Source organism: Nothobranchius furzeri, chromosome 5, assembly GCF_043380555.1.
Source record: "Nothobranchius furzeri strain GRZ-AD chromosome 5, NfurGRZ-RIMD1, whole genome shotgun sequence".
Lineage (NCBI taxonomy): Eukaryota > Metazoa > Chordata > Actinopteri > Cyprinodontiformes > Nothobranchiidae > Nothobranchius > Nothobranchius furzeri.
Genome location: NC_091745.1, coordinates 46,304,991 through 46,317,821, shown reverse-complemented (window position 1 = coordinate 46,317,821; position 12,831 = coordinate 46,304,991). Strand labels below are relative to the sequence as shown.

The 12,831-nt window shown below is 41.8% G+C and overlaps 1 protein-coding gene across 6 annotated transcripts in view; it reads left to right on the top strand.

Moving 5' to 3' along the window:
• The window catches only part of LOC107378702 (CUB and sushi domain-containing protein 3), a 434,947-nt gene that overhangs the window by 243,706 nt on the left and 178,410 nt on the right, over positions 1-12,831 (top strand). For all 6 annotated transcript variants that reach the window (XM_070550820.1, XM_070550818.1, XM_070550816.1 and 3 more), the window contains 2 exons: positions 10,158-10,282; positions 10,397-10,493. In XM_070550820.1, coding sequence (XP_070406921.1) covers positions 10,158-10,282; positions 10,397-10,493 — 222 coding nt within the window. The remainder of the gene's footprint in view (positions 1-10,157; positions 10,283-10,396; positions 10,494-12,831) is intronic.

The following is a 12,831-nucleotide window of genomic DNA, read 5'->3' as shown; positions in this document are numbered from 1 at the left end:
CCCGTAGTGCATGCTGGGTACTGGGATGCATTCTCATTGATTGACAGCTCCCTCTTGGGAATAAGCAATTCTATTGGTCAACACTCTAGGCGCGTGTTAGTCATGAGGCCAGGGGAGGGGCTTAGAGGAAACAAAGATTCTGAATGTTTATATCGTAGAACAGGATCAGATGGTCTAATTTAATCCTGTAGCGGAGCTAACATTAACCACTCATCCTTCAAAAATCCTGTTAGGTATTTCAGATCTGCTACAGGAGGCATATTTAATATTTGGTCACTTCAAATATCAATAATCTTTGACCAACGGTACTTAACACTCTACTGCATATACTTCAGAAGGTAAAGCCTATTCTAATTTACACTTTACAACTCATTAAAAAGTGTGGCATTGTGAAAGTGAAGAACCTGCAGAGAGAATAATCACCAGACTGTACAGTTCTCCCCAGCCTTGAGGAGCTTCATAAAGAATTGACCGTATTGTTCAGCTGTGGTGGCCTCAGTGGTCTGACAAACACAAAGGTCCTGAAGCTCAGCTGCAGCCTTCCTGCCTGGAGTATAATGTCCTTCTGCATGTATGGATATACTCAAGCTACTTCAGCTTCCTTTCACAGGCTCAGAAACATGCATGCTTGGTTAACTCGTGATGCTAAATTGACTGTAGGAGGGGGTGAGCATGCATGGTCGTTCTGATCCAAGAGTTGGACCCTGAACCGATTGAAGCAAAGTGTGAAAAATAAATGAATACACAACATTAGCAACAATACTGATGTGATTTACACCCGACAGGTTTCAAAGCATTGATGCGGTTTAATGCTGCTACTGTGTTCTTTATATGGACACAAGATGTTTTCACATATAGCAGCTGTGGCCTGAAGAACATGCTTTTCTGGCCTGTAGCATCAAATTAAATAACTATTATAACCATCCAGGGTGGCGTAGCGCTATTTTGTGGTATCCTGTCCAAAAGTGCATTTACTATTGTGTTTGTCTTGTGTTTTTTGAATTTAAGAGACTTTTTAACACGGGCACTTTTGTCCCTCATTATATTCCACCTCTTCATGCGCTCTGAACCCACCTTTCCCATCATTTCCGTCCACGAGTAAAACGCTTGCTGCGTATCTTTTTGCTCCTCCAGTCCTGGGTGAATAAAACGTTCATATTTCTAGAGTTTTCCACACGGGATTCTTCGAGCTGCTCCATGTCTGTTGCTTGATATCTTTATTTTTTTGAGAGCCCAAATGGCTGTGCTGTTGACGAAAGCTGACCAATCACAGGCTTGCATTGTGCGTCTCATTGGATGGATGTGTAGAGAAGTGGGCTCAACTCCGTTCGTCTTTACGAGTCTGCTGGAGAGCCCACACAAGGACGCATGATGGCGTTCCATGTCTCCTTCCTGACGCAGACGGAGAAGTATAAACTAGGCTGAAGGGTTCCTCCGGAGGAGCTGGCCCAAGTGGCTGGGGAGACGGAAGTCTGGGCCTCTCTGCTTAGGCTGCTGCCCCTGCAACCCGACCCCTCATGAGCAGAACAGGATGGATGGATGCATTTTTGTAAATTTTTTTTTGTGTAACTTCATGATCCATTACTTTGTTCTTTTTTTAACGCAGCACAGTAATAAAATAACTGTATACCTTGAAACTGACATGGTTCGGCCAGCAACTCTAGCCATCATTAGAGCTTGCCGATGTTGGTGGCATCACTTCTGTTTATCCAGACTGGGACGGTACATGGATCATAAACACAGAACAACAAAACTACAAAAGATGAATCAAAGAAGTGACAGAAATAAGAAGACATAAACACAAAACCATAAACACATTGGATCACATATGGGGCAGTTTCATCGAAGGACACGGGCCGTAGAGGGCGACACCGTCCTCTGCTGTCCGCGGATAAATGGAAGTGATGCCACCAACGCCGGCGAGCTCTGATGATGGCTAATGTCGCTGGCCGAACCATGTCAGTTTCAAGGTAAACAACTATTTTATTGCTGGGCTGTTTTTACTACTGTGTTAAGAACAGAACTAATTATTGGAATGGATGGGTGGATGGAACCAAATAGCATATGTAGAGGTACATACCACAAAAGTTACAAATCCCACAATGCACCGGGACACACAGTGGTGTCACAAAGCTCCTCCTCTCATCCACAGTAGCTGTCATGAAGTGGGGGAGGACTCTGAAAACTGGTGAAAGGCTGAGGCGCCACTGCTCATTTTATGGTAAAACACAATGAGCACACATCGTTTTGTTAAATATAAGAACATCTAATTTGAACCTCTAAGGTTTGGTGCTGTAGAGGAAAAACCCGATGGGAGTCTAAAGTCCAACAGCTGCAGTCATTCAGCTCCAATGCTCCTGCCCCACCCACGAGCTGCTCAGATGATCTCATCAGAACAGATCTAAGAGCTGCATCCCACAGGAGTCGTCTCACCGATGCTCCTTCATTCAGTCCTGAGAACCTTCACAGCCACATATGGATGAAGTTGAGCGAAGACAACATGTCAGATGTGTGATCTGGGCTTTAATCAGCGCTACGGGCTTCTGATTCACTTCATATTGATCTACATTTATTTGTAATGTACCTCCTAATATTTAAAGCTGCTGCCCACATTTGGGTTTTCATTGAAGGAGTTTAAAACAGTTTTGGCCTTTTGTAAAATGTTTTCATTAGAAATATCCTGGAAAAAATACTGGAAAGAAAACACAACTGATGCAACAAGGCTAACGAACACAGACTGTTGGTGATTAGTTTGAGGACATTTTGGATATTTCAGTTGGAAGTCTGTGACTTATAAAATAAATACAATTATTGTGAAATATGTCTTTTCTTTATAACCTCTTTATTCCCTATATGGCCCTTAAGCTCTCTGTAAGGGCCTAAAGGATTCACACGACTACTGTAATGGCTCTAAGGATAATCTTATCAGAAAATCCTACCATGGGTGGTGTGTTGAGAGTACTCTGCTCTGCTCGGAAGTATATCAGCGCAACGCTGATCTTAAATCTAGGTTTTCAAACATGTTGGATCGTCATGGTCTGATTATCAGGAACAAATGAGCGTGCAGCCTGTTGAATGTGATGTCTAGCCAAGGTGCTGCACACCACACACAGGGCCAGATTAAGATTGTAAGGGCCCCTGGGCACAAAGTGCTCAAAGCCCCCCACCCCCTTCCTCATCACTCCACAACACCCAATAGCCCATGCTTGGGAACTGTTGCCTTAAAGCACCAGATGCTAAATGGAAAGTAAACGCCATATGAAAGAGTTTTCCTTCAACATAACAAATAAATAAATGTCATTAATATGAATACTACTACTACTACTGCTACTAATTGTAATAAAAATTTGAGATAGCTGTGTTTATTGTAGAAATGATGTTTCTTGGACTGATACAGGACCATAAAATCTGCTGGAAATCCAAAATGAAGTTAGATAAAAACTGGAAAAGACAGTTGCAGTATTTGATAAAACAGACTCAGCTCCTTCTGTATTCACCTTTAATGTTACCTTATATTGTTTTTGTTGTAACACTATCAAGCCATTATGTTTATTTCAAAAAGATAGAAACCTGAATAGTTCCCATTTGGATTTTGGAGAGCACACAAACTCAGTGTTTTGGAGGGGGCCTCCGAGTCCATTTTACCTTGAGCTCATGAGCTACTCTAACTAAGCAGCTCAATGCAATTTATAGACAGCAAATTGTAAAGAGTAGAGTGCCTCAGCCACGGCAGAGAGGTGAAATCACTGGAGTACTGGTTATGAGCTCCGCTGAGGCGGGGGGCGTCAGACACGAGTAAAAGACATTCAGTAGAAATGAACAATCGCGTCTTAGTTATGTAACTGTGTTCATGCGCAGGTCAGCAAGAAGCTCTGGAGTGCATCAATAATCAGCGCTCTGCATAGTTGAGGAGATGCTGAAGCGAGCGAGAGAGAGGTGCACAGACTTGAGAAAAGGGTGGAGTAACTCCACATCTAAAATAAAGTCTTTTAATTGATCATCTCAGTGATGTGTGTCGTGCTCGATAGCTGAGTCAGTTACTGTATGATTAATGTCTCCCTGATGTTTTTCTGTTAGACCTCTTTTATTTCCCTTCCTTGGGCTGCTCACATGGGCCCCTGGGCCTGTGCCCATAATACCCATCAGCTAATTCGGCCTTGACCACACACTGCAGGACCAGAACTCACAAAGGTTCACAATGTGCTGCAGCTGATTTAACAGGCATTAACAAATGTTCACCGTGGACTGTGACACATTTTTGTTTCTATTGACAATATTTAAAATGTAAATGTTATGTAAATCAGAACTATTTGAAACGTGGCTCGACAAATAAAAAAATACATATTCTTACCTGAGGGTCCATGTGGCCTTAGGACCTTTGCTATCACACCTTAGCTTCGTATGCAGAACCATGCCATGTTTGCATGTAGATGCACACACACACACACACACACACACACACACACACACACACACACACACACACACACACACACACACACACACACACACACACACACACACACACACACACCCTCTTACCATGAGCATCTAGACAGACTAGGGCCAGTTTTAGGATGAAGAAAAGCAGAACCTATTGAAAAAAGGCCTCGTGCCAGGAAGCTAATAATCCAAAATGGTAAGTGCAGGAGTTTTCAGCGGAGGGTTCATCTGAGTTTCCTGCCAAGTCGTAGGGAATGACTATAGCACTCTGTTTCGTTTTTAACAGGGTGATTTTTTATTTCCAGTTGGAGTCTGGCTGCTGCATCTCCCACAGTGACGGTGTACTCATTCAGAATATAAGACATAATAATACAGAAGCCTGAGGGGGGAACACAATGCTAAATTACTCAAGTGTTCTTTAGAGTTGATGACAGCATCAGTCTGTTTCAGGAGACAGAGCTCGATTTCCTCAGCCCGCTGTGATTGACCTGGCTTGCCACACAACACTGGTTTGTATCAATCTGACAAGTTCGGAGCTGTTGAAATTTAGAGTTTTGAAGGTGAGCTGATGCAGCTTTCTGTGCTGACACAATCAGCTTCACCTAGGTTGACTGTACAGTGTTCAAAAGTTATTTTATCAAGTGTTTTTGGCTCGAGTAAATCAGTGTTTGGCTACAAATCTAGACTAGAAAGTTGCTTTACATCGTCTTTGGTTGAGGGTTGGGTATGAAAAAAGATTATGAAGAACTTGTAGTTTTTTTTATCATCATGGTCATGTTCTGTGTCCCCTTGGTCCCCAGCCCCCTCCTGTTTGTCCTCTGCGTTCTCCTCATGTGTCTCCTGGTGTTTCCCAGCTTCTCAGGTCTCCCCCAGTCACCCCTCTGTAGTTTTATTTGGGCTGCAGGGTGGCGCAGTTGTTAGCACTGTTGCCTCGTAGCACAAAGGTTGCAGGTTTGAAACTCGGCTGCGGCCTTTCTGCGTGGCGTTGCGTGTTCTCCCCATGTATGCGTGGGTTTCCTCCGGGTACTCCGGTTTCCCCCACAGATCACAACATGCCCTATAAGTTATAAATGGTAAGTTGCTTTGGATAAAAGCGTCTGCCAAATAAATAAACATAAACATTTTCTATAGGTTGAGCTTTTCATGTTATTAGTTCCCCTTAGTGTTTGTGTCCTTCCCCACTTGTTAATTAGGCCCTGTCCACACGTAGCTGGGGATCTGCCAAAACGTAGATATTTTTCTACATTTTGGCCTGTCATCCACACGAAAATAGAGTTTTTTCACACTTTTTAAAAACTCCGGCCAAAATGAAGATCTGCGTTTTCTCCGTTTTGGGTGTCTGCGTGTGGACAGACAAAACCGGAGTTTTAAGGTCCGCAACGTCACTTTCCGCGACAAAAAAATGCTGACATCACGTGTGCAACCTGTGTTTACACTAGCCGACAGCATGGAGGCCCTCAGAGCTGCGCTCGCTTTATCAATTGTCCAAGCGCTTTTTGCTTGTTTGTTTTTGCAAGCGGAATTACTGCTCCTTGCGGAAGACCACAGACGAAGGACGAGGTTAAGAACGGGGGAAGTACTGCCGCCTACAGGTCTGGCATGTCCTTACAACGTAGTTATCTGGGTACGTGTGGACAGTTTTTTTTTAAACAAGGTGGTGTGGATGCAAGTTTTTGGAGGGGCGGATATTCGTTTAAAAAAAAAACCCGGCTACGTGTGGACTAGGCCTTAGTCTCCCTTACTCCTCTTGTCATTAGTTGTTTATCTTTGCCCTTAGTTTCTAGGTTTAGTTATTTAGTGTTTTTATAGGTTATGTTATCTTCTCCTCTGCTTGGTTTTTCCCTTCCCATTTAGTTAATTGATTTCACCTGTCCTCCCTCTAGGCCTCACTCCTCACACCTGTCACCTGTTCCCCTGATTGCTTCCCTCTGTGTTAAAAGCCTGTCTTGTCCTTCAGTGTTTGTTGGGTCATTGTCATATGTGTTGCGTTGTTCGTTCCCCTCTCGAGTCTCTCCGAGTCCATGCTCAGTTGTGAGCTTTGTTAATTTTGAGTTTTCAAGTTTTTGAGTGTTAGTCTTATTTTGTGCTTGGGACTTTTCAGCACATCCTACTTAAATAAAGGAATTGTTTTTTCTTAAAACCTCTCCTGCCTTTGAGTCGTTCTGGGTACTTCTGCATCCTGGGTCCAACCTCCTCTCCTGAACGTGACAATGGTGGAATTCACAGTTGGCTGAAACACTTGTTCGAAGGTGTCAACAAGTAAACAGTGTCACATGGAGCTTGTTTTTAAACCACAGAGGCTTTTTTCGAAACAGCCTCCAACGACCAATTAAAGTGTCTCGGTCTGGAGGAGGGTGGTGAGGCCAGACCAGAGAGCTGCTTTTAGGGCTTGCTCTGGAATCAGAGTGGAAATGTAACCAGTTTGACCAATCACAGCCAGCACGTAGACAGGTGTAGTGTCAGGATGTGTTCCTGCAGCCTCTTGTGTCTCGTGCCCCTCGTTACCGTACTCACCTGTTTCCCTGATTTTAACCCTCATGAGTTTTAACCCTCTGTTTGTGCTCGCCTGTGTCAGATCCATGTTTTGTCTTCCCGTCGTGTCATCGTACCGACCAATATTCAAATTAAACTTCATCTTAAAACCTGCTTCCTTGGGTCCATGTTCATCTCCACTTCATGACATGTAGGAGTGTTGTTTTTCCATTGAGTAAGAATGCTTTTTGTTTTTTTATGATCATGCATGACCTTAAGCATTTACTTCAGTTTCACTGAGAGTGAAACTCAGCCTTTATCAAAAAAAAATAGGTTAGAAATATGGGTTCATAGGAAAATGCATTATTTTACTGTTTAAGTGGAAGATAATACACTCACCAGAAGGTGCATAGCAAAATGAAAGATTTTTAAGTCCATAAGTTATTCAGTCTTTGTTTTGTAAAAGCCAGAAAATGGGGGGGGGGGGGGCTTTATTTATTAGCCTAGTCATGATCTATTATGTTCTCATCAGCACATTATAAGGCAACATCACATGTTAATAATTCATACCACTGTTTATTCACAAAAGCAGACTCACTTTTTGACAGGAAATGGACAACTTTTGCTATTTTATTTAATATTGCACAACCTGTTAATAACGTATGAAATGTTTCCAGCTTGATATCATCTGCTCATTAACAATGGTCTATTAAAATGTGGCAACAAAAAATAAAAGCTTTAATAAAGCAGTGTTGACTACAAAGTTAGAGTCCAATTATGGAGGGAAACTCAGCCACAGGACAGCTCAGTGAAGAGGTCCGTGAAATAAATCAGTAATAAGCAAAACACCTGGAGTTAAAACAACAATGATTTGTTGAGAAAAGCTTGCAGAAGATGATGAAAAGAAAACACCTCGGAATAAGAATGATCTTGATTCTGGAACGCTAACACTAACGCTATCGTTTTAAACCAAGCTGTTGCCTAAAGCTCTGGATGAAATTTCCCCAGAAGATTGTTGAGAGGCTCCAAGCCTTTACTTGCATGCACAATGGATAAAGTTTTTAGTCTTTTCAGTTTTGGACTAAATAAAGGAAAATAAAATTCCAAATTAACTTTAATGGTTTAAACAGATTTTATAAACTGAGTGAGCATAAACCTCAACATGTCTAAGCTCTGCACTGTAAATAAAGCCATATTAATAATGAATGCACAATACATGATATTTTCTTGTAATATTTTTCCACAGGTCATACTGTTATTGGACAGTTTGTCCCAAATGGTAATTTAAAATGCTGCGATTTAGCTCAGTAATGATGGGGCTAAAGGGCAGCTGCGGTATGCATCTGAGCCCATCACATAGATTAATTACAAACATTAACGGCATTGTGATGTTTTGTTTTCTAGTTTTGATCTTTCACAGACAGAGATCAAACTGGTTAATGAGAAATAATAGGCAGATTCTAATCCAGGTTTTATAAAGAGCGTTAAAAGGGTTTCCTCATTAAAACATAAACATTCACTTATTGTTTGTATTCCATACAGTTGCATTCTGTATGGTTTTATTTTCCCAGTTCAACGCAGAACACACCATTTTTATTATTTCTTAGTAAAACAATGTGTATTAAATATTTGCTATTGTCTGCATAAAGTAAATAAAACACACTTGTGATGTTTTTGTAGCACCTTCTCTCTAAATAAACTGAAAGTGATGTTCAGGATAAACAACATTTTTCCTGCTGTTCTGTTGACGTATTTGTTGACTTTTTTAAAAATGCATAATATTGCAGATGAGGCTTAAGAACTATTGAATGCGTTGGCCTCTTTGGTCATGGTTGATGCAGAAGCGAGTCATCCGAGCAGCATCAAGGCTCTGCAGAAGAAGCTGCTCATGCTGTGGTGGTGCTGGTATGAACGTGAGACATTTGGCGTGATTGCTTTGAGATGCACTACTCGAGTCACTTTCTCTTTTGTGTCACTCAGAACAATAAGAACAAAGTAGCCGGTGTGGCTTTGCACTCCAAGCGTCTCTTGGAAGGAAAATATTGATTGCCGTATCAAGTAAATACAGAACTTTTGATTTGCTGATAGGTTAAATCTGTGTTTTTTCACTCGTTTGTCATAAATAGCATTTTCCTTCCCCTTGTGTGTGTTTCCTTGTCTTTTATATTCCGCTTGCTTGTGACTGATGGAAGCTGAAAACAGTGATTATTGTCGACCTGTGCAGGATAAACTCGTGTCCTTCATAGAAGGAGTCTGCGTCTTGATTGTGAGAACACTTTTCACCACTCTGCGTGAGATCACCTGTGGGTGACACCCGTAGTTAAACGCTGTGATATAGCTTCATGAAGCTTGCGTGTGTAGAAGAGCCAGCCTTTTGTTATTTCAAGTATAAAACAGGAGCTTCTCTGTTAAAAGTCAACAGAAGTATAAATAAGGAAGATGGTGCTTCATAAAAAAGACTTTTCACACCCTTTCTTTTGGACGCCCAAGCTGAAGCATGCCACGGCTTAACAGACGTTTCTATTATAGCAGGTGTCAGCAGAACAGCGATTCTCAAGACGGAAACACACAGTCTCTGTATCACCCGACAGAACGGAAGAGCGCTTTGTTCTAAACTTTGCTGCCCTTAATAATTCAAAGCGTTCTGAACTTTACAGTTTGGCAAACACGATCCTCGCTGAGCAAGAAGGCAACGCCGGACTCATCGGTGATGTTTTAGGCTGAGTACAAGGGCAACTGGCACCTGTCTGGTACACAATTAAGAAATTGTAGCTTTTATTATTTAGTTTTTTTCACTCATGCACAAATGTCCCTGTGCCAAACAAAGCCCTTGTGTCTCAGAGTTTAATGGCTAAAAGTCCACAGAAAACTTCAGCTCACTTTCTGGAGTTATGAAAGAGTTCAGCTCTGCAGAGGAAGAGCTGATAGGGATGTTAATATGAAGTCATGCCGAGCGAGGTGGTGCTTATTTATTGTTTGGAGGTACAACTTATTATTATCATGAATAGTTTTCTTAACAAAACTTTTGTCTGCAGAAGTAATTTTAGAGTTGATTAAAATGAGCTTATTTGCGATCTGTCATAAAAGCCAATCAAGTCTATTTAGGATGTTTGACAGCATCCAGTGTTCCCATCGAAACACTTCCCTCATTAGTGTCTCCACTTCGCCTGAACTTTTCTCTAGCCTGATTCCCTTTCCCCCTCTTTCTTCCTCTCTTTACCAATATGCTGACCTTTGAGTAGTTCCCTGTGGCGGAGTGTTAACCGAGCGCAGAGGTACTATCCTCTCTCCTGGGTACCCCGAGCCGTACTCCAACTATCTGAACTGTGCCTGGAGAATCTCCGTCCCCGAAGGAGCCGGCATTCAGGTGAGACCGTCATGAGAGCATAACGTTTGTTTATTCTGGCAGGATTCACTATTTAAGTCATTTCCTGTTGGTGGTACGGTTTCATTGGAGCTTTTAATTTGTTTTCCCTTTCAGATTCAAGTGGTGACCTTTGCTACAGAGCACAACTGGGACTCTCTGGATTTTTTTGACGGGGTTGACGGCAATGCTCCGAGGCTCGGCAGCTACTCAGGTAAATCTGATCTAACACTATTTGAGATGTTGGCTCCCAGTTGAATTCCAGTCAGACGTCATGAGGCTCCAGCTGCAGACAGATGTGGTGATGGGGCTGATGACATTTGGCATGTCCCTTGAGAAGGTTGTGTAAAAACCAGTTTGAGATGTCGAAGAGAAAAGAAAAAAAACTCCTACTTCCTCACACAATTCTCAGGTCTTTTCATTTTGCAGCATCGCTATAGAGCTCACGTTAATGAAAACGGGAAACGTGCCACATGGTAACCCACAGGAATCTGGCTATCTCATTATTTTAGATGCACAATCCTAATATGAGAAGGACCAGTGTAGCGTAATGACTTCTGCTGCAATATCAGCTTTACGAGATGAGCTGTCAACATTTTCCAGAGGTGAATATCTCATTTTAGAACAAAGCTCTTGAATGGTAAAATAGTTCCTCTGTACAGCTTCAGCCGTGAGGAGCTGAAACATAAAAAGACGGATCACATTTAGCTTTAGCCTGGACTGAACCGATACAGATTATTGTTACTATTGTGAATCCTTTTGCAAATGTCCAAAGATGAATACCTGCATTTAGTCCTAGTGTTTCCATATACACACTATACTGTAAACAGTGGTTGTACGTCCAGGTTTCTATCTTTCTTTAAATGGTCCGAAGTTCTAAAGGAGGGCTTTTTTTCTAAGTCATTTTCTTATTTGAGTAATGTTTGGAAACTGGTTTGCTGTTGGAAAGATATGGAAAATTATTATGTTGCTTGTTTGCTTTTTCAACAACCTCAAAATAAACAGAATATTTCTGACTGGATGTAGAAGCTAATGCAGCGGTGGGTAACTGTGTCCCCAAAGGGGCATACTTGATGTGATGGTGTGTATTTACCCTGGCGATAGAGGGCAGTACATACCTAAATCATTAGAGGCAAGCAGTATTTTCATGTTTGAGTAAGACCTTACCAACCATCAGGGTCAAAAATCCCTGGGAGTGCAACCTCCAGCAAAATGCCAAGCGCATCAGATTCTCTTTCATCACTGGCAACAAGCAAAGAAGTAAATGTGTAACACAACAACGTTTATGAATGACGAAAGTTTGGTAACTGTTTGATACAAATCAGCAAAAGTGTTTTGTCCTCACGGGCTCCCGTCAAAGGCTATATGGCATCGCCCAGAGCCTCCCATGTATTTTAGATACGATTTTTATGGTTATATGCTACAAAGCCACCAATATTTTCCAGCATTTGGTCATCATTTAATTCACTTTCAACAACATTTTGATCAAAATTACACATTGTCTCTTTAATATACCTAACACCAAAAGTAAAGACGATTGTGTTTGGTGAATTATTTCTGTATTGTTACAACTCTTCTTCTGACACTTCTGGAAGGCTGGTTGTTCACTTGTTTGCTGCCAGCCGCTTCCTGATCGCTAAAGGCCTTCGCCTTCCAGCGTTTCTCACCGTGTTTACTATTTTTCAAGAGTCACAGAACGTTGCGCGCTAGGATGATGTTGACACCAAAACAACCAAAACAGAGCGGAGTCTCACCTCTTGCATCAGGAAGATCCTGCACATTTCAAGCTTTATCCGTTCTTTCATAATCTGTTGAATTGTGATTGACAGAAGCTTTTCCGGTTCGCTCCTCACTTTTTCTACGGCAGTGGCCCAAAACGATCTCTTAACACATGGATTTTCTGCTTCCTGATCACGTGACGTGTGATGTATGCAGATGAAGATCAGCTTTAGAGCTGAATTGTTTGTTCTCACGGTGCGGGGGCTCGTTCCGATGCCCCACACAGTAAAATAAAATGCAAATGTCGTCATTGGCAGGGAACGGTTGGATAACGGTTGGATTTAAAATGACGACTTTAGTCGTCAATGGCAGTGAATGAGTTCAACTGCCTCCATGGATTCATTGATGCTTTTTCATGGAGCTCTACCAACACTTTTAGCTGTGTTAAAGGGGTCCTAGAATCAACCAAACTGTATTCATACCCGAGCTGAACTGAACAAGATGTTGTGAGCTATGAAACCTTCTGGCTCCCCTGATGTCATCTTACCAGCTAGGCTCCTAAATGAAATATTTTCCATACTAATTGTACATATTCTAAATAGGAGCTCATCATTGAGTGTTTAAACACGTTGTTGTGCATCCTCTCCTAGATTGATCAGTATTAGCCTGTTACAGGCCTTTCTCAAAAAGGCTTTTTGTCAAAACTGCTTGAGAATATTGTGCCAGAGACAATGTCATCGCAGGCTTCAGATTTGTGACTAACAGGTCACTGGGTATTGTAGTGACCTCTGATCTTTACTCAATCACATATTTTCATTGTGTCTGTTGAAATA